This window comes from Carex rostrata, chromosome 14 (assembly GCF_964058835.1).
Source record: "Carex rostrata chromosome 14, lpCarRost1.2, whole genome shotgun sequence".
In the NCBI taxonomy this organism is placed as follows: Eukaryota; Viridiplantae; Streptophyta; class Magnoliopsida; order Poales; family Cyperaceae; genus Carex; species Carex rostrata.
This window is the reverse complement of record NC_135931.1, coordinates 9,143,564-9,165,310: the sequence shown is the minus strand read 5'-3', so window position 1 is coordinate 9,165,310 and position 21,747 is coordinate 9,143,564. Positions and strand designations below refer to the sequence as shown.

Genomic DNA, 21,747 nt, shown 5'->3' with positions numbered 1-21,747 from the left:
AATATAAAACTTACTCCAGTGGCAGCCTCCAAGATACGGTGCTCCGCATTCGGGTACTAGAGAAAGTCTGATACCCGATCAGTGCGGTGCCGGATACCGGGGACCACAGATGTCAATGCCGCATCGACATACTGTGACATCTGATATGGAGTGGGTACTGGTGCACCTCTACTGGAAGAAGGTACATCCCTATTAGAAGACGGTCCAGATCCCATAGATGCCATGCTGTATTTATTTTGGTCTTATTAGGATTTCAAATTAAATTTCAAAAAATAATTATAGTTTGGGTATTAATTATTTTGGTCAATAACTAATTTTCATAATTTTGGTACAATACGATAATTATTTTGGTCAAATAATCAATTTTGGTACAATGCGATAATTATTTTGGTCAAATAATCAATTTTGGTACAATTTTACAATTATTTTGATCAATAATCAATTTTCATACCATTTCATAATTATTTTGGTACAATTTCATAATTACCTGATCCTAAACCCTAAATATTTACCTTACTCCTACTCCTACTCCTACTCCTACTCCTACTTTAAACTAAAATTTAAATTTAGAAAGAAGAAGAAAATTACCTAATTTGAAGGGATGGAATGAGGAATGAGGAATGAGGATTGATATCAAAAAAACGTAACGCTGGGAATTTATATGGTACCATGGTCGCTGCCCTGGGTTGAGGCGTGGCCGCTACGCCCCAAAGCGGCCAGCCCGCTGCCCTCCAATGCGGCCTGGCCCGCTGGGCTTTAATGCGGCCCAAAAATGTACCCGCTTCGCTCAGAAGCGGCCCATCTACAGGTGCCCGCTTCCCTCAAAAGCGGCCATGCGAAATTTAAAATATCCAGCCGAAAATGATGTTTTAGTTTAATAATTATTGGAAATGGTATTTTTAAAAATTTCGGAAAAACATGTGTCTATGTCACTAAACTAAAGCTAGGCTGGTTCTTTCACCAGTTAAGTTTAATGTATTCATCTCTCATAATTTTTTTACAACTTCACTTTATACAAAATTAACTAGAAAATTTATAAATTTTGTATATAAGTACATCATGAAGTTTATTAAGTCACTCTATGAAGTTTATTAATAATTTATTGTACTCATAAGTACTTAGTGAGCTTAAAAATAACCCTTAATCTACTCCTATCTAGGCAACACCAATTGACCCGGGCAAGAGCCATAAGAAAAAACAAATAAGGTACCAAAATAAAATTAGTTCTTTGAGTATCTCTAACTTATTTTATTCCTTCTTTTGTTGAATTAATTCGAGACCAGGTGAATGGTATTAAAGAATAGGAGTCATCTTTTGAAAAACGTGAGTGGAGAAAAAATAATTCAAGAGAGTAGATGCTCTGAATTTCACAAATAGTTGGTGGGGATTCTCTAATAAGATTCTTCTTGGTTCCCTCAACGGCCTCATGTCATGTGTGACAAAGAGCACTTTCCTTCAAACGTCATTCGCGTGGAAAACTAACTTAATTAACTTCGTTAATATGTTTCAAATTGCACAACAGTTTTCAAGGCGAGTAGGACTAGAGTATTTTTAAGCTTAATTTTAAAATTTATTAGATTGATTTAGACAATAAATTCAAACGGTTAGAACTAATCTATTTCAAAAACTATCCATTTACATGTCAAGCTTATACACATTCAAATTAATTTAGTATAAAATCAAGCGACTATGTTATCCAGTGTTTTAAAATGCGGCCACATGGACCGCATATGCTTATGCAGTGGTCTTCTGCATACAGAATCTTATGCAGTCAAATTCATGTGGTTTTGAATATACGGGCACATATATGATCCATGCGGACTTGAAAAAAGCCCAAAAGTTATTTTGCGGTGAAGGAAATTATAATCTATAACTTTTATAATATGATAAAGAGCACAAACCACTAGACTAAACAAGTATTTAGATATAAATTAATTTTATTTTATTTATATTTCTTTAACAAAGCATAGTAAAACCGCATATGTACTTCCGCATACAAATCTGCATATGCGGTATGCAGTGGCCTTCCGCATGCATGAACAAAATCGCATTTTAAAACACTGATGTTATATTGATATTCTACCGAAGACCCCATACCAGTATCGGATGCATATCAGATATGGATACACACCCGATACAGCTCTGATACATCAGCTGGCATATCCCTTCCCCCCCCCCCCCCCCCCCCGATACAATACAGGATACGGCAGAGATACATACATTTTCACATTTTTAGGTTTTCAATTTTCTTCGTCTTGGACACGCAACCAAAACAAAAAAAACTCTACTCGGTCTCTCTCTCGGCGCAATACGGCACTCTCCTCTATCTGCCTCCGCTCGATGCTCGGCTTCTCTCCACCATATATCCTTCACTCTTTGTCTCATCTTTTCGGGTAAGTTCTTTTCTTTCAATTGACTCTCCGACTCTCCGCCGTATATCCTCCGCTGATCTCTATTGAGTGTCGAGTAAAGGACTGGCTAATCACAGTCCTCTGTTTGGTTCAATTTGACAAAATGTTGGTGTTGATTAGCTTAGATCATACATTTTTTTTGGAAGATGAGAGAATGGTACAAAATTGTTACTGGCTTGCTACACTCAATTGTGAAAATTTATTATGAGGAATTCTGAATTGTGAACATTGTTGATAGCATTAAATAGCTATATCGGACAAAAAAAGTGACAAAAAAAATAGGTATATCCTCTGTTGTTTGATTAATATTTGAGAATTCAATTTCAGATTGAATTGTTTTTATAGTAAATCATGGATTGATGAAGCACCAAAATTCTAAGGTTTGACGGATTGAAATTGTTGTAATCTGATTGTATCATTGTAGTAAATTTAATTAAATGAGTGAACTTAAATTCAATTTGTTTACATTCTATGTAAAATAAAATTTATTCCTGTTGCATTCTATATCATGTATTTTATTTGGGAATTGTTTTGTTCGTTGATCAAATTTACCAGTTCCTAAGATTTAATTGCTTTAGTCAAAATGGTTTGTATGATCTGAAGTTGTTTTTATTTAGTTTGATGTTTTATCTAATTAGTATTGTATATACCATTTATTAAACATTTTAGTTCATTGTTTTATCTTATTATTCTTTGTAATTGATTTGTATGTAATCTCTTCATTAAAATAGATAACATCATGCAGTGTACTTCGATGTCTTCAAACCCGGATAGTATAGGTAGTACTGCCTCAATATCAGTTAATGATTCCATACCATTGTTGGAATATGTGGTGATGACAGAGAGGTCAGATTCTGGAGGTAATAAGGTGTTCATTTGCAATTTTTGTAATGCGTCATTCAAGGAATCTACATATTGTTTGATATTATAATGTTCACTATTAATTTTACATTTGTAGTGCAATTGTTAAACTTAAATTAGTTTTTTAGATGAATTATAAATTTGGATGATGTGAATGTGTACATATATCATTGACAAAATTATCATTTTTTTTACTTGTAATACAAGTGTTGAATTAATAATGAAATAAAAAAATATAAATAATAGTCGTATCATATCCTCTATTCTTTCTGGGTCTAAATAGCTTATTAGTAATAAAAAAAAAAAGTTCATCTTATCAAGATATAAAAAAGAACTATGGGTTTTCTTTGAGTTATTTAGACCCAGAAAGAATTTTCCGAGTTCGGACAGATTTTTACGTAACCAAAATATAAGATTAATCGATAAGATTGATCTTAATCTTCTTTTTTTAATTCATTACATTGTTTACCCTATCAAAAATTCCAAACAAAGAATCCCAGACAGATTTGTAACAAAATATAATATTGATCTAAGTCTTTTTTTTTTTTTTTTAAATTTCTTTTCTAAGAGAACTGACTTTTGTGGCAAAAGCAATATTCTATGTGTGAGAGATCACATATTCAAAATCGAATAATTTTTTTAAATAATTTGGTGGTTTAATTGATATTCAATCTTGAATAAAGCTAGGGTGTGACATGCTCACCAAAAAAGTTTGGTGAGCATAACTCCAAAAGTATATCGGATCGATGTCAAATGACGAATCCAAACCGTTGAAATTCATGTACTTCATGAGTGATGCATATACATGCAAAATTTTGAAAGTTTCGAGTTTATTTGCTACACAGTCAAGTGGTCAAAGAAATAATAAAAATTGAATATATAAAATAACTTATAATAAAATGTTCATTTCTTTGACCACTTGACCGTGTAGCAAATAAACTCGAAACTTTCAAAATTTTGCATATATATGCATCACTCATGAAGTACATGGATTTCAATAGTTTGGATTTGACATTTGACGTCGATCCGATATACTTTTGGAGTTATGCTCACCAAACTTTCTTGGTGAGCATGTCACACGCTAGCTTTACTCTTCAATCTTTACTGAAAAATCCTATATTTCCTTAAAATCATCTGATTTTCTTATCTATATTAGGTGTGTTCACAACCATATATGCGTCCTGCTGGAGCAGAGGATCGTATAGGAACAAATGAAACTTTTAAATGGGTTCTCAAACTGTGACAAAATAATGATTTTTCTATTTGAAGGATAAAATCTTTCATTGAGTCGGTTAATCATCTATTTTGGGCTATCTGTTTGCTCAAACAGTACTAACACTTTAGAATTTAGATGTTCGGCAAAACAATTCACATCTATTCCTTCTTTGATGATGTTTTAGAGCTTGGTTGATGAACTAGTAAGTATATTTTTTTTTAGTAAAGATTAGAATTCAAGTCAATTAATTATTTAATATTTATAAAAAAAAATTATATGGATTTTTAATTTGCGACCTCTCACACGAAACAGAAACATTATCTTTGTTATATTAGATTAAAGGATGATTTATAAATAAGTAAACATTACATTAACTGCAAAACAAAACATACAATGAAACTTAATTACTTGGTTTCAAGATATTGGACGATATGAAAGGAGAGAAATAGAAGAATATTTTTAAATGAAACATGGTATTGGACTACTTTTTTTTAAGTTAGTGACTTTAAATGTCTACTAATATTTATATTAAAAAAAACGTATTTACAACAAGTTAATTAACTCTAGTTCCAAACTCTACTCTTTTATTCTAATGAAATATTTCAAACTACAATAATCTCCTAATTCTACTTCTATACAAAAACGAAATTAGAAAGTTAGTTGAAGAATTGCTATTACAATTGAATTATAAGTTATATTTTTTCTTTTGTTATATTAGAGTAGTTTTTCTGGTCTTATTGTTTTATTATTATTTTTAATTTTATGTGAACTAATGTAATCACTTTGATATTTTATAGTGATTTGATAAAATGTTTATTGGCCATCTCCAACTAACCTCCGAACAAAAAATTCATGTGTATGAAGTTTGAACATGATGATTCCTCTTAGCCAAAAAAAAAAAAAAACGAAAAGCAAACACCAATCGCGCCTTTGATAATTTTATCAGTAACTATTAGAGCATCTACATTTATATCTATGCTCTATGGTATTATTAGAGTTTCTAATATGAGGTGGCAGAATTTAATCTAATTTTATAAATATAAAGAGTTTCTTATTTAGTAACTATGCATGAAAGTTTATTATTAAGAAATTATTAATAAACTCTACGCTGGTCAAATAATTGACTCAAATTATTTCTCATTTTTAATTTATTACTGACGTAACTTAATAGAAACTCTAAAATTAATTTCATAGATGTGAAAGTTTAGAAGCTTTAAAGACATTAATTTTTAAATAGTAATTAACAGTTATTTAGAAACACATTTGAGTTACTGAGATGTAGATGTCTTAGACTCTTAGTTTCTTATTATATTCAAAATAGTTGGTGAACTTCTAGTAATATTAAGTACTGCCCGGTTTTTCAAAAAAAAAAAGAACTTCTAGTGGTATTAAATCAATTGACGATGACAAATTAACACGAAGAGGAGACCAGAGCAATTGACAAATAATTAAATGTTCTATTTAAGGTCAGCTAACTACCAACCTAACTAACTATTGTAATGAGTTTAATTTTGCTACATATAGATAGAAAATGTACACAAGTTCAGTTGTACATTTCAGTCGTACTTTTATAGGGAGATTATGTTGAACCGTTCAAATTAATTAACTATGTGAATTTTAAAAACAGCGATACAATATATGCATACTATAACCCAAGCTTTTTCTTAGTTAGTAGCTGTACTGCTCAGCGTTAGCCCACCAAATAGACATTTCTGGAATAAGGATTAGGTGACTCCTGAATGTGCACAGACATGCATCGTTAACATCCATCCTGAGTAAAAAGGGAAGAAACATCCAAATATTTTTATTAAATGTTTTATACGGGACTAGTGAGTCTACCGCCAGTCAAACGTTCGCGGTAGCCGGTAGGTGGTATATAGTTTGGTGCCTTGAAAGATGGCCATTTTTATTAATATCCCTAAAACAAATCAAAATTTAAAAAATGCCCATGTTCTCAATTTTTTTTTAAAAATGCCCTGACCGCCTGGGCCCAGGGCGGCCCAAAATACTCAGTGAGGCGCCATTCCCTGGGGCGCCCCATAAGGCAAGTGAGGCGCCAGCCCTAAGGGCGCCCCATGGTGTTTTTTTTTTTTTTTTTTTTTTTTTTTATATAGATCTTAGTATTTTGATTTGAAGAATTTTGTGAAGAAAAACGGATTAATCTGGACCGCACATCTTAATGGATAATTTGACTAATCTGGACCGTCGGTTGAAGGATTTTCGTTGCCTCAGACACCGCTCGCAGCCTGCCACCCCCCGCATACATAGACATACACACATACACACATACAGCCTATGTTCAAAAATTTCTAGCATATTAAAAAATAAAGCCCATGTTCAACCTAAATACCAGGAATTTAAAATTCATAAAATCCAAATACATTACTAAATAATACAGTACCGTCAAGTCCATAGAATAAGGTAACATAAAATTCATACAGCAACAACCAGTTCAAATAGCAATTATACAAACCGTTACAGTTAAAACATAAAATACTACAACAACATACAATTGGGGTCTAAGCCTTACGAGACGAGGAGCTTGCTCCCTTTTTTTCCTCAGCCCGACGGACGCACGCAGGACACTCCCACGTAGTGAGACGAGCGTCATTCAGCAAATCTGCATGCGGGTCCATGCAATTGGGATGAACAGCTTTGCCACATTTATAACAGAAGAACATATCCACCATATCTCCGTTCAGCTCACATAAGCAGCACTGTCCCCATCTAGGTGGAGGGACCCTGTCCACCCAGCCTTTCATCAGCATTTTTCTAATTGATGGATCAAGAGTGCTCATAAATTCTTCATTATTTTTGGGTGAAAACAATCTTTCCAAATTCCTCATCGCGTAGGCTTCAGCCGTCCAAAAATTATTAATGAGTGCTCTTTTTGCTTTGCGTTCGGTTTCAATTCTTCCTCTATTTTTTCCAACTTTGGGTGCCATTATAACTAGGGTTTCAAGTGACAGCAATTGATTAGGAAGGCTAATTATGTGCGTAATTAAATACTAACTGTACAGTAATCAACGGCTAATTAGAAAATAATTAGAAAATATATAAAAAATAATTGAAATAAATATTTTAAAAATAATGAAAAGAAATATTTAAAAAATAATTACAAAAAATATTTAAAAAATAATTAAAAAAATATTTAAATTACCTGTAGCTGTAGTCGCCCATAAAATCGCCCGAAATCGCCTTGAGCGCTTTCTCCCTTCTCTCTGCCTTTGAGGTGGAAGGTAGACTGATGTTGGAGTGAGAAGAGAGAGAGAAAAAACGAATAAATAGGCATCCCTAGTGGACCGCCCGTGGCCCAGGCGGTCAGGACCCTAGCAAACCGCCCCTGTCACAGGCGGTCTGCTGGGAGTGTGGGTCGCAAATAGTGAAGAAATTGTAATTACTTTAATATAATTTCTTAGTTTGAATGTAATTACTTGAAGTATACTGTTAAGCTTTTAATTATACTGTTAAGCTTTTAATTATATTGTTGAACTTTAATTGTATTGTTGAACTTTAATTGTATTGTTGAACTTTAATTGTATTGTTGAACTTTAATTATATTGTTGAACTTTAATTGTATTGTTGAACTTTAATTGTATTGTTGAACTTTAATTGTATTGTTGAACTTTAATTGTATTGTTGAACTTTAATTGTATTGTTGAACTGTGTTATAATAATGAAATGTAAAGTGCAAACAACATAATACCAACATGAACATAAAATAAAAAAACGTAATGTCAACATAATACAGCAGTCCCATAGTCAAAATACTACAGTCAGAAATATATCACAATAAACAAAAACTCTACAATCATCATCTTCGTCTCCTTCCGGATAGAGACAACCTAGGAGCCGCTACGCCCTTGCCGTGCCAGCTCCACTCGGATCCACAGCATCTGCACCCTCTGCAGGCTCAGCTCGTACTCCCCACCGTCTAACTCTAGGCATACTACATTTGCCAAAAAATATTAATCAAAACATACAATTTATATAAATTTTTTTTAATAAGAATTGAATGTATATAATCCCAAAATAATTGCATGTAAATAAATTGCATGTATATGATTTTCAATAAATCTAACAAAAGTAAACCCATAATTGTAAGTAAATTGCATGCATATGATTTTTTTTTTTTTTACAAAAATTAATTTTGTTGAAAATAAATAAACTTTACAAAAAAAAAAGCATATACAATTCTGGGTTTACTTTTTGGGTGTATATGCAATTTGTTTACAAAATTAATTTTGCATGTACATGCATTTTTTTTATAAACAAATAAACTTTACAAAAAAACAAAATTAATTTTTAAACAAAAAAAATGCATATACATGCAAACATACAATTTATATACTTTTTTTTAATAAGAATTACATGTATATAATCCCAAAATAATTGTATGTAAATAAATTGCATGTATATGATGTTCATGCATATACAATTAATTTTGTTGCATGCATATGCATTTGCATGTATATACAATTAATTTACACTTTGCATGTAAGTAAATTGCATGCATATGATTTTTTTTTTTTACAAAAATTAATTTTGTTGAAAATAAATAAACTTTACAAAAAAAATTGCATATACAATTCTGGGTTTATTTTTTTTGTGTAAATGCATATTTTTAAATCATAACCCCAATAACTAAATTCTTAAACAGTTCAACCATTTGAACCATAAATTCTAACCCTAAATTGAACCGTAAACCCTAAATTTTTAAGTAATTCACAAACACAAACCCTAAATGTAATTATAAACCCTAAATTTTAAAAAAAGATGTTTATTCACAACTATAAACCATATGACATTCAAACAATTTTACCATAAATCATAATCCTAAATTCAAGCAATTAAACCAATTCAACCAATTCAAGCAATCAAGCAATCAAGCAATTCTACCATCTAATTCAAGCATCCAATCGAACCAATTCGACCAATCGAACCAATTCGACCAATTCAAGCATCCAATAGAACCAATTTGAGCATCCAATCGAACCAATTCGACCAAACGAACCAATTCGACCAACCGAACCAATTCATGTCATTGCCACAATTCAAGCATCCAATCGAACCAATTCGACCAATTCAATCAATTCAACTAATTACTCACGGTTAATCCTAAACATCGAATCGAACCAAACCGAATCACATTACACCATCTAATCACATTAACCCAAACCCTAAATCCTAATCGAATCAAAAAAAGAGAACTCACTTGTTCGATCGAGAGAGAAGCGAATCGACGCGCGAGGCAGTGACGAGCGTGGTGCGAGGCAGCGAGGAGTCGGCCGGCAGGGCTTCCTTCTTCTTTTTTTCTCTTCTTTTTTCGCGTGGATGAAGGCAGAGAGGAGGGGGAAGAAGGGTGCTCACGGGTGTATAAACCTGGGCAGTGGGGCGCCCGTCCCTGGGGCGCTTCACATGGGATATGGGGCGCCAGTCCCTGTGGCGCCTCACTTGTGGTATGGGCCGCCACAGCCCATGGCGCCTCACTGTGTATTTTGGGCCGCCCTAGGCCCAGGCGGTCAGGGCATTTTTAAAAAAAAATTGGGAGCAGGGACATTTTTAAAATTTTGATTTGTTTTAGGAATATTAATAAAAATGGCCGCTTGAAAGATAAAGAGAGATCAAAATAAAGGGACAATAATTGTATTTACATTCTTTGTTTAAGGGTTACATAAGACTTTCTTATATAGAAGCAGTCACCATCCAGCAGTTTGTGTGGGTGGTGATGGGTGGGGGGGATTCGCATCCTCTGAGATATCTCATATTTTGCGTGACTTTTTGGAAAATCTGAACCGTTCAACATTCTGCACGAATCTTGAAGCTCAAATAATACTGGGCCCTGCGCTGCCCCCGAATAGGCACGGATCCGGATTTGGATGAGATAAATTGTAATAAAATATTATAACCTCACAATAAAATATTGCATCATTAGATATTATATAAGAGATGAGCTACGATGAGTTGCAAAGTAAAATGTGTTTCTACTTTATCCCGTATTTTCATTTTGAAAGTCCAAACGACCGATCCGAACCGTTAGATGTGATCTTCATATTGAAATGTGCTTGGAGACCAAATTTTACATTTTTTGAAAAAAATTTACTATTTATTAAGCAATTTTGAAAAGTGCTGTTTTGATGTGAACAATAAAAAAAAAAGTAAAAATTTCTCGACCATCGGATCAGCGATTTTCAAAATTGCTTAATAAATAGTAAAAAAATTTAAAAAAATGTAAAATTTTGTCTAGAAGCACATTTCAATATGAAAATCTTGTTGAGAGGTTCGGATCGGTCGTTTGGATTTTTAAATCGCAAAATATGAGTATAAAGTAAAATAGTCGCTTTACTTTGCAACTCACCGTAGCCCATCTCATTATATAAACTCACGATTGAAATAAATATTAAAACATTTTTACATTGAACCCCGCACAATTTATTAAGCACTATTTTTTTGTGAAAAGCCCTTAGGCGAGCGCGCGCACACATAGAAAAAGCAAAACTAGTGTGTGATGTGTTCACCAAGAAGAGTTGGTGAACACACACCTCTAAGGCTATCGGATTGACTTTGAACTACAATCACACCTCTAAGGTTATCGAGAAGAGAGGGAAAGTGCATCCGATGTAGTCGAATCGTTTTATTCATGCCCGATTAGCGAGTTTGTGGGCTAGACAATCCTCTTCCCATGGTATATAGCCGCATCCGTATTGGGGGCGTGTGATTAAAAGCTGCGCGAGTGGCATGAGTTCAGTGTAAGCGTGCCAGTCCGCAAACTGTAAGGCATCCGGTGCTCGTAGTGTTTTTACCAGCATCTCAAATCCACAAAGAAGTCCATTGGGACTGTCCCAGGCCATGAGCAGCCTGAACAGCATTGAGAAGAGCAACAGTCTTCATCTGATAAGGGGAGCAAGCTGTAGAACGATATGCGAGGCCATCTGATAAGGGGAGCACTAAAATTTCAGTATGACATAATTATATTTCGTTTGATGTTGCTTGTCTTAACTATGTTTTTAAAATGTCTATCTACTTAACATTAACTTTATGCAATTGTTACGTTTTTAAATAATTTATGTTGTTTGTATTTGGTCATTAAAGTTCATGAAGAAAAAAAAATCTTTATAAATAATATTTTTATTTATTTTCTCGTCAATATTGTGGAAAAAAATTTGAATAAATACAAAATATATAAAAAATTAAATTTATAGAAAAGAAATCATTAATTGAATTTTTTTTTTCGTGTATTGTTTAATCAGCATAAAAAAGATTGTTATATTTTTGTTTCTATATTAAATACCGTAAACCAATTTCTTCAATCTAGCTTTATGTCGTACGATCAATATCAAACTACAAAAGAATGTATTATTTTTCTGTTTTACAATTTTTTTTTTTAAGTTTAAAAACAAACAAAAAAACGCAGGGATCATATTTTTTTGTATGACCATTTGTTTAGTACCGTATGATGGAGCGAAGAATACGAAAAGGCAAATGCTCTGTAGGCGATCGATATAAAAAAGCAAAATATATCTTATTTCTTGTTGTTCTATCAATTATATTCGTAATCGAGACGAACACATATTTCTTGCCTTTTATTCTATACAGTGAACATGTATACAGGACATTTTAAAAGATATATTTCTTATAGCTGTGGACAACGCAAGTATTGAGTTAAGACAACTTGCAAAAGTATAGGCTAATTTTAAAAAAAAACAGTAAAAATCTATGAAGAACAACCATAATTAGAACAGAAAGAACAGCTGAATTAAACGAAGAAAGAAATGTAAAATCAGATAATAAAATGGTATCACACGTGGAAAAATCACATGTAGAACAGCCATAATTAGAGGATAGATTTTTTTTGTTAACTCAATATTATATGATATCTATGTAAGATCATCTTCGTCTTCCTCTTTTTCCTTAAGTGTATTCTTTGCTCTAAGAAGAAGGGTTGTCTTCCAAGGATCCTACAACATACATTATATCAACTAATCAGTGTATTGTCACGCAACACTCGGTAAGTAGAGAAATATCATAAATAAGTATAAATGCAAATCAGATTTGCCATACAACAATGAAAATATATATATAAAAAGGAATAGAAAAGAAAATCATACCAGACGGGTCATGCTGTCAAACTCCCTGATGGCATCAGTGAACTTGGTAATATCTCCCTCATCCACGGCAGCAGCTAGATCCTGGCATACAAATTAAATTCTCAGTTGATCATGATTACATTACAACAGAAGTCCAAAAGTAATTGGGCCCGATGGATAATAGATCTTACAGACAAAAGGCGGTACTCTCTCGTGCCAGAGAAGGTAGGATCAATATCCTGTAAAATTTGCACAAATGATTTATTACCTACAACAACATTACCTTTTCCAAAGAAGTAAAAGAAAATTTTTAAAGAAGAACCTGAAAACGCTCCAAGGCATTGTGGATAGCAACAACGTCTCCCCTGCATAGCTGACAGATACCAGCATCGAGGAGAAATCCTTTGGCACCATACTTCAGCAAATTATTTTTCATTGACTGACTTGCTACTGACTCAAATATTTCTGTTGCCTTTGGATACCTGGACAGATTTTGGGGGGGGGGAATTTGTAGATATGTTAGCATGCTAGTAAGAAAGTTCAATAAATGCATCTTACATGTTGGGCAGCAATTTGTGCGACAATATTACTGTTCAAGTTGGGCAGCAATTTGTGCGACTCTTTGCTTGCAATGGTTTGCAGAGGATGACACTTCTTCACTTATGTACAGATCAGCCGCACGCTCAAAGAAATCCATTGCCTTCTCCAAGTCTTGCTCTTGCTCATATATCTCCCCCAGTTCCTATATAAATAGTAAAGTTTAAAAAAAACAATACAAATTCGCAAGACCATAACATCTCGAGTCGAACTGAACTCAATTTTTCCAATGGGTTTTTTGGTTTGCGGGGAAGAAATAACAATTCTGAGATCCACCCAAATGATAGTTTAAAAACCCAACAAGGTTTAAGAATATTATAGTTATGTGGAAATAATCAGTGAACTGTTGAGTTATGGTACCTTGCAATAACGGGCAGCCATGTTCAAGCTGCCTTGTTCCAAGAAAAGAGAAACAGCTTGACTGAGAGCTTGTCCCGCATCTATAAAGAATAGTGCAGTGCATTAACCCTACTATTAAGCTTGATTTAATAATTAAGAGAGAATAAGGAATTACCCCTACAATACTCTTGAACAATACCCAAAATTTTGACTGACTGCAACCAACAGTCAATGTTTTCAAGATATTTGCATCTATCACCGAACCATTAGCAAAACCTGATGTATAATCTACATTAGTTGTTACTGAAACTTCTGACCCTAATTTCACAAAGAATTCCTCAATCTCCACTAAGACAGTAAGATTTTTTTTAAAAGAGAAGGAAAAAAAAAATATTTTCAAGTTCCAAACTTACTTGAAATTGTTTATAATGTTGTTTTGCAAATAATAACCAGCATTCTACTGACAAATAATACTGACAATATCTCACAACATCAGAATTTTAAGATACTTGCAACTAGCAAACTACAGTTAGCTAGTGTGTTTGTATGGGTATGCGCTGCAAATGCTAATTATTTTGGTGTTACACTCATTTTCCTTTTTTGTTACTAAGCATAATTTGAATACAAAATCAAGGATAATGTTCATGAATACTAGTCTTCAGATTGACACGTTTTTTTACAAATAAACCAAGTCCAGAACTCTCAAATTTTAGGAGATCTAGTTTTTCTCTTTTCTTTCTTTTTTTCGCACTCGAGTAAACACAAGTTCCAGTGGTAAATTTATGTTGGCAAATTACCCAAAAGATGAAGTGTTAATTGCATATAATCCAAAAATATGGTAAGTTATGATTAAAAACCTGAAAAATGTGGGGTATATTATACAATAGTAACAATACAGCAAGATATCAGACTGATTTTCCAAAAAAGGAAAAGGCCAAGATAAAAGCGATTGCCCGTAGTTAGCCAAACATTTTTTATTTTGAAATCTGAGAACCGTTTATTGTAATGAAACTATAGTAATTAACTAAAAAATATAAATAAAACCTTGAATGGAGTATTTTTTATAACAGTTTGCAGCTTCTACATAGGTTCTGGCAGCATCAGACTTGCTTTCCATCTGTTGCGTAATAAAACATAAAGAAGAAATAAAGGCAAATAAGTCCACTTATTGCAATAATAGATCTAAGACAAGATAAAACAATTAGTGTTTCCATACTCAAATCACCATAGCATTTTCCAAGCAGAAAAAGACAGAAAAATATCAATCTGTACTAAACTACAACATCCGTTTGGTAACAAAATAACTGATATTGAAGGCGAGAACTCCGTTTAAAGTGTAAAATCTAGTAAACTTCTACATATGAAGTCCAAATGAAGAAGGAAAACAGATTTATCACAGGAATAGAATATCCTAGGTTCTATCTTATGGTTGTAATAAATTAACCTAAACAGTTATTAAAAAAAATGCATTTTGCACCTTGAGATGTCTATAAGAGACATTTTTGTGATCATAATCACTATGAAAATAATTTTGAATTTACTGACCTTCAAGTGCCATTTGGCAAGTTTGATATATACTGCAGCAGCCTTTTCCCCTAAAAAGTGAAGTAACAATATAGGTAACTAAGGTAAGTCAGTTGATCCATCACTAAATCTCATATCTAACTTATTTCATTTAATTTGTCTCAACGTGCAAACCCACCCCTTCTCAATTCTCGATACTAAGTGCAGATCAAGGATCACAAAATCAAACCGCTAATTAACAAGCAGGTAAACACCAATCCGAATGTCATAATTTTTCAGTTTTACATTGAAGGAACTTATATTTCAGGTAAATTAAGCCTCAACTGAGCCTCAGTTAATTCTGATATTCTTCAAGTAATAGCATTTTGATCATACTAAAGACATAAATGACACGCAACAGTCACCCAGAGCATCTTTGCCAGGGGCGAAACATAGGTGTATCTGGGGGGTGCTAAGCCACCCCAACTTAAATTTTTTTTATTACCAAGTATATAGAAATTGTATTATATTGTTCATTTTACATGTATAAGCCCCCCTATAAAAATATTCAAAATTAGATGGCTTCAATGTAAATTTTAAAAAATATAATTAAATTCATTTCTATTTGGACTAGTGGGCCTTCCGTCTTTGCGCATTGGAAGATGGCAAAAATAAAATCCTTTCCAAATTAGAAATTGCAATAAACAAATGGTATTTTATTATAGCACCGACTAATCAGACAATTCCTAAATTGAAAACAACAATTCCATATTACAAATTATAGCATCGATTCCAAAAAATAATAATGATATTATTTAGCACCCCCTATACTCAAATTCTGGTTCCGCCCCTGATCTTTGCCCCTCGATTGCCCACCAACCAAAGCATACAACTTTGTCCAGCATTTTTATCTACAATTGTTAAACATGCAGAAATTCAAATTTATGCAGGATTAACACTAGAGAGAAATTTGCACAAGGTACACACTTTATTTTGCACTCTACATAACAGAATTAACACAAGTCGCACTCTGGATAGTGGGCAATCTGAGGGTGATAATAGCAATGTAGAAAGATTGCTAAAATCATTCCTCCAATTAACTAGAAGTACTATTAGATATTAAAAATAACAATGTAGAGGATAGAGATTGCAAAATGCCTTCTGTTCTCCATAAAAATGTGAGCTTTATCTTAAATTTAGACGCCAAATTTGCAGCGGTGCCCTAACTTTGAGCGAACAAAGTGGTTTCACTTCCATCAATTTCCCAGTGCACAGGGAAATCCAGACATTTCCAACCATTCCCCCTTCAGATTAACAATCGCATAAAAATTTCAGATGAAAATGATCAAACAGTAGAATCTGAGCCAGTGATCCGCTTACATCTTTTGGCGAGCTTGAACTGATTGGCGGCCTTGTCGTACAGATCGGCGGCGTCATCTTGTTTGGAACCGAAGAGATTCCATCCCGCCAGCTTCTTCTCAGCTTTTTTCTCGAACTCATCACCTTTCGCCGCGTAATCTTCCATGTTAGCTTGTGTCTGTTTGGAAATGGTGCAATAACAATGGACCAACCTTCCGACCAGACCAATATTATATTCTTTGTTTCGTTTTCTCCTTCTCTTTTATCGGGCGTGATACACTAAACAGTTGCTTCTGCGCGTTGTGAGGAGCAGGGGTGAGTAAATCGCTCATAACTCGTGAGCCGCTCATAACTCGCTCATTAAAAGCTCGCTTAAACTCGCTTATTTATCCGTTCATTTAAACTTGCTCATTAACAACTCGCTCATTTACTTAATGAGCGAGCATGAGCATGACTCAACTCGCTCATTAAGAATTTGTCACATCTAATTCCTGTCACATTTAATCATGTGTAATTCTGTGTAACATCAACCTTGCCTCATTAAGATTGATAGATAGTGAGCATAGTTTCATATTTAATCCTGTGTAATATAGTGAGCACAATGTAACATTTAATCTTGTGTAATATACTAATATTCATGATTTCATATTTATTTTTTTGTAAATCGGCAGAACCAAGGTTGCTTGTTTAAGATGAAGGTTTAATTCTAAACTAGCAATTTAAAATCCTTGTTGCTTGTTTTAGATGAATTTTCATTATTGTTTTCATAATACAAATTTGTAGGTATGTGACAAGGAAATATCTATCCGTATGTCACAAGTAGGACCGTCAAAATCGACAAGACGATAGCTGTTGAATTTTTATTAGTTTCTGTTGGATTATTCTATTTTTGTAATATAATTATATTTTTGTTGAATTTTTATTATATTTTATTTTAAATAAATTATAACAATTTGTTATGATGACTTTTAACAAATTTTGTTATGCGTGGGCACACTATATAATTTTGTTATGAGTCATAAGTCATAACTCGTGAGCCGCTCATAACTCGCTCATTAAAAACTCGCTCATTTACAACTCGCTCATTTATCCGCTCATTTAAACTCGCTCATTAACAACTCGCTCATTTACTTAATGAGCGAGCATGAGCATACCCTAACTCGCTCATGCTCGCTCATTAATCACCCCTAGTGAGGAGTGGTGGACTGAGAAGATGGACAGTTCCTTTGCACAGAAGGTAACTAAAAGTTTTCTCATAAAAAAAAATAAAAAAAATAAAAGAAAGAAAGAAAGTAACTAAAGAAAAGGGTGCTTCAAGCCCAGTGTTGTGCTCTCGGGTAGGGTACGGGTACCTCTAACGGGTAGAACGGGTATTTTTTTTAAAAACTTTACTTTATTCGTTTCATATCCGTGCCCGTCTCGGGTAGGAGTAACGGGTACCTTGGGTATGGGTATGGATTTTTTTCTGGTTTTTTTTACCGTTTTTTGTTTTTTTTTGTGTTTTTTTTTGTGTTTTTTTGTGTTTTTTTTTTCTGATTTTTTACTCCTTTTTTCTCTTTTTTTTATGTTTTTACTTTTTTACCGGCGGGAATTTTTTTTTTTAATTTGTATTTTAAAATTAAACGGGTTAATGGGTACGAGTTAAACGGGTAAAGGGTGCGGGTAGAACGGGTAAAGGATTCGGGTTCAGGTAAATGGGTGCGGATACGGGTACAACAGGTTCGGGTAGGCGAGTTTCGGGTACAGATAAGGCGGGTACGGGTTGTGCGGTTCTTTTCCCAAATATTGGTGTCCGGTCCATCTCAAACCCGTACCCGTGTACCCATTTACCCGCCTATACCCGGGCACAGATACGAGTACCTCGGATAATAGGTATGGGGGGACCGGGTTCGGATAACCCGTTTAGGGTATATTAGCAAACCTCTATTCAAGCCTGGGCATTGAATGGCAAAAAAAATAAAAAAAATAAAGAAAGGAATTAGGGATGAAAAGGGAACGGATCATACAGTAGTGGACCAGTGGTAAAACTATCTTTTATATCTATTATTGAAATTTTTTTATAAACTATAATTAGAAAAAAAAAAAAAAGATTTTTATGAAACCAACATGATTATTTTTTTTGTTTACAAAAATCATAAGAATTGAAATGTCATTTCGGTTTCAAAAAAAAAATTTTGAAGACCAAAATGACAATTCGATCCCATATATTTTTACAATTTTTCAACGTATTTTTTTCTCAAAATCTGTGAAAACGGCTGGGACCCAAAAGACATTTCGGTTCTTATGATTTTTGTAAAAAAAAAAAAGTAATCATGTTGGTTTCATAAAAAAAAAAATTTCTAATTATAATTTATAAAAATAATTCTCTATTATTCAAATATAAATAATTGAAACATAAAATCATATTAGTATTCTTATCTACATAGATATTTAGATATCGAATATCTATATTTAATTTTTCAAATATAAATCAAACATCTCCATTCTTATATTATGCACGTAGTTGTCCTGATCCGCCAACGACTGAGATTGACAGATGAACTTTCAAATTGAATATCAGCCCTTCAATTACATAATATATATTCTTTCGATTAAATACATCTATTTTATCTATAGAACTCTAAATTTAGTTAAAAACAAACTCGCCACAAGAACTGCTACATAATTTGTCACTATTAAAATTGAATGAATCCCTAACAATTTGTTTCCTTATTTCTCTTTATAACTATCTCCAATTCTTGCAATTAAATTGTTTCCTCCATTTCATTTCTCCTCTTCATCCATAGTTTCGACAATGAAAATTGAAACTATCATATATTTTCGGATTTTGTTTAGGGCTACTGTATATTTGTGAATAGATGAATAATAGATCTTGTGCTGATGGAAACAATCATATCTTTCCGATCTGAATATATATGTAAATGATAAGCCAAAATTGTATCTATTGAAACCTAGGGTTAGGTATGTAAATTAAGCCAAGTTTTGTTGAAATTAGGTATAATTAGGTTAGAAATGTCCAAAAGTTCAAGTTACTGCCCTAGTTATGTTTATTTTACAGGTAATCAAGTGTTTGGAGCTTAACGAAGTAAAACGGGTGAGTCAGCACGAAGATTGGAGCAACTGTCAACATTCATTGCGGCCCGAAATGAACCTATTACGGCCCGCAACCAAACAAGTCAGAGCCTCTTCATTTCCTGCACTTTCATTGCGGCCCGCAACCAAATCCATTGCGGCCCGAAATGAGTTTACAGTTTTTCTGCGCGACAAATTTTTAACTGCCTCCACTCATTGCGACCCGTAATAGATGTTATTGCAGCCCGCAATAAGGCGGTTCAGAGCCCGAATTTGCTATTTTTAGGAATTTATTTCTAGGTTTCGCTAGGGGGTATAAAAGGAGACCTGTAGAATAGATTAAGGACGTTTTTCTTAGAGATAATTTCTGGTTTTGAACAAGGAAAAGCAAGGAAAAGCAAGGAAGAGAGAAGAAGGGAGGAGAGAACACCATTGATCAACCGGTTTTAATATTTTCTTTCCTTTGGAACTCTTTTACTCTTTTGATTTCATTTGTGTCTTAGCCATGACTGGCTAAGGGCTTTTCTAGGGTTGATTAGGGTTGTACTTGAAACTTTTGTTATGATTTAGTTGGTTTTGTTTCATATGTTTTTGTTCTTTGTTATGATCTATTATTTATTTTAATTGATTGTGAAGACTTAATCGAAATCGCATGAAATCTTAGTATTTTGTATTTGCAATTGAGAAATTAAATATTAGGTCCAGACCATAAGGAATAAGGTATTTGATAGGCTAAGTACCGAGAGGTGATGCTTGTCTTATACGGGCTTTACCTAATAGTTTAGAAAATTGTGCCAAGTACCGAGAGGTGAAAGATAGTTTTCTATATCAATTGGGACAGTAAGAACTTAATGACTTTAGATTAGAGTAGCCAAGTACCGAGAGGTGACGTTTATTCTAATTTAAAGATGGTATTAATATAGAGATATCACTTTGTACCTACAACATCCAACTGTGCCTTCATAAATATAAGAACAAAATTTGCAAACCAATTAGTCGTAACACTAGTGGATAGGAACCCTAAGAAACCCTAATTTCTCATACTTGTTAAAAATCAGATTTTGCTTTAAAGACTTTAGTTTAATTCAGTTTAATCGCAAACAAACCAACCTTTGAACAAACAAAAACCTTTTTACTTTCTTTTACTAAATTAAATTGTTAGGTTAGACTTTGATATTCCAACTTGTCCCTGCGGAGACGATCCCTAAGTACTACTCGACAAGGTTGTACACTTGCAACCGAATTCAGCGTAAATTAGGATTTATTGCTTGTATTGCAAACACCACATCAGTAAAGAAAATCCTTATTTGAATCATTTAATCATATCTTTCCCAATTTTGTTTATTTACATATTATTTCTCCTCTAAATCGTGTAATAACATGTCTTGCTTATGAGAATTAGATATTAAACCGCAATGATCGATATTTCAAAAAAAAATTCATATTATATTTGATCTGTTTTTTTTTCATTTGTTGTTATTTCTTTTATTGTTATTTATTATTTGGATATCTATTTTTTCTCATTTGTGTCTTTTATTTTTATTTAAATATATTTTTTCATAATTTTGTGTGAATGTCAAATAAATGGTTTCTTTATATTATATTCAATCTTATAATATGTTTCCGACAAATCCAATACAATGATGAGAGGATCTTTTATAGTATCCGGGCTAAATACTTATTACCGCTAACTGTGAATCATAACTTTGATTCTCTCTAGAATGAGATTTATAAACTGGTTTGGTATAATGTTAGTGAAGCAAATTTAGAAATCCAAGCCAGTTTAATATGTCTACCGATGGCCAACGTGACTACCAATTAGCACCGGTAACAAATCAGCAATCGTTCGAAATTATTTTAGGAATTGTGGCGACTTTCCCACAAAGGTTACATGTTCTTGAGTTATTTGTGGAATTGGAACCGAATAATATCGATTTTAATTCCAAATTGAACATGAATAGTCAGACCCTTGCACCCAGTCAGATCCCTGAGACTCGATCCCGATCCAGTACCAGTTGGAACTCTGAACCCATAACTCAACCCATTTTGGAATTTTGAAATTTTGGAATTTTCTAAATTAACCGGACAATATTCTAAACTATTTTGGAATATTCTAAATTATTCTAAACCATTTTGGAATTTCTAAATTATTCGGACAATATTCTAAACTATTTAGAATAAACAAATTTATTATATTCTAAATTAAAATTAAAATTAAAAAAATTAAAAATACCTTAACTGAATAGCCAATCAATCAGACGATTTAGACCGTCAGAGATCCGAAACAAGCAGAGAGGAGGGC

At 33.1% G+C, this 21,747-nt stretch overlaps 1 protein-coding gene across 1 annotated transcript; it reads right to left on the bottom strand.

The window, feature by feature from the left end:
• Positions 1-12,095: 12,095 nt before the first annotated feature.
• On the bottom strand, positions 12,096-16,591 carry LOC144565291 (alpha-soluble NSF attachment protein-like). Its single transcript, XM_078315004.1, has 9 exons — positions 16,395-16,591; positions 15,057-15,106; positions 14,556-14,628; positions 13,533-13,612; positions 13,166-13,317; positions 12,898-13,057; positions 12,767-12,814; positions 12,597-12,677; positions 12,096-12,446 (listed from the first exon to the last, which is right to left on the bottom strand). The coding sequence occupies exons 1-9, from the start codon at positions 16,537-16,539 to the stop codon at positions 12,366-12,368; spliced, it is 870 nt and encodes a 289-aa protein (XP_078171130.1). The 5' UTR covers positions 16,540-16,591; the 3' UTR covers positions 12,096-12,365.
• Positions 16,592-21,747: the final 5,156 nt, after the last annotated feature.

Excerpts from the sequence above, each read along its gene's own strand:
- LOC144565291 (XM_078315004.1), bottom strand. The coding sequence starts at position 16,539 with ATGGAAGATTACGCGGCGAAAGGTGATGAGTTCGAGAAAAAAGCTGAG. Across the intron at positions 12,815-12,897 it reads ATGCCTTGGAGCGTTTTCAG|GATATTGATCCTACCTTCTC; the intron begins GTTCTTCTTTAA and ends CAAATTTTACAG. Across the intron at positions 12,447-12,596 it reads TTGACAGCATGACCCGTCTG|GATCCTTGGAAGACAACCCT; the intron begins GTATGATTTTCT and ends TGTATGTTGTAG.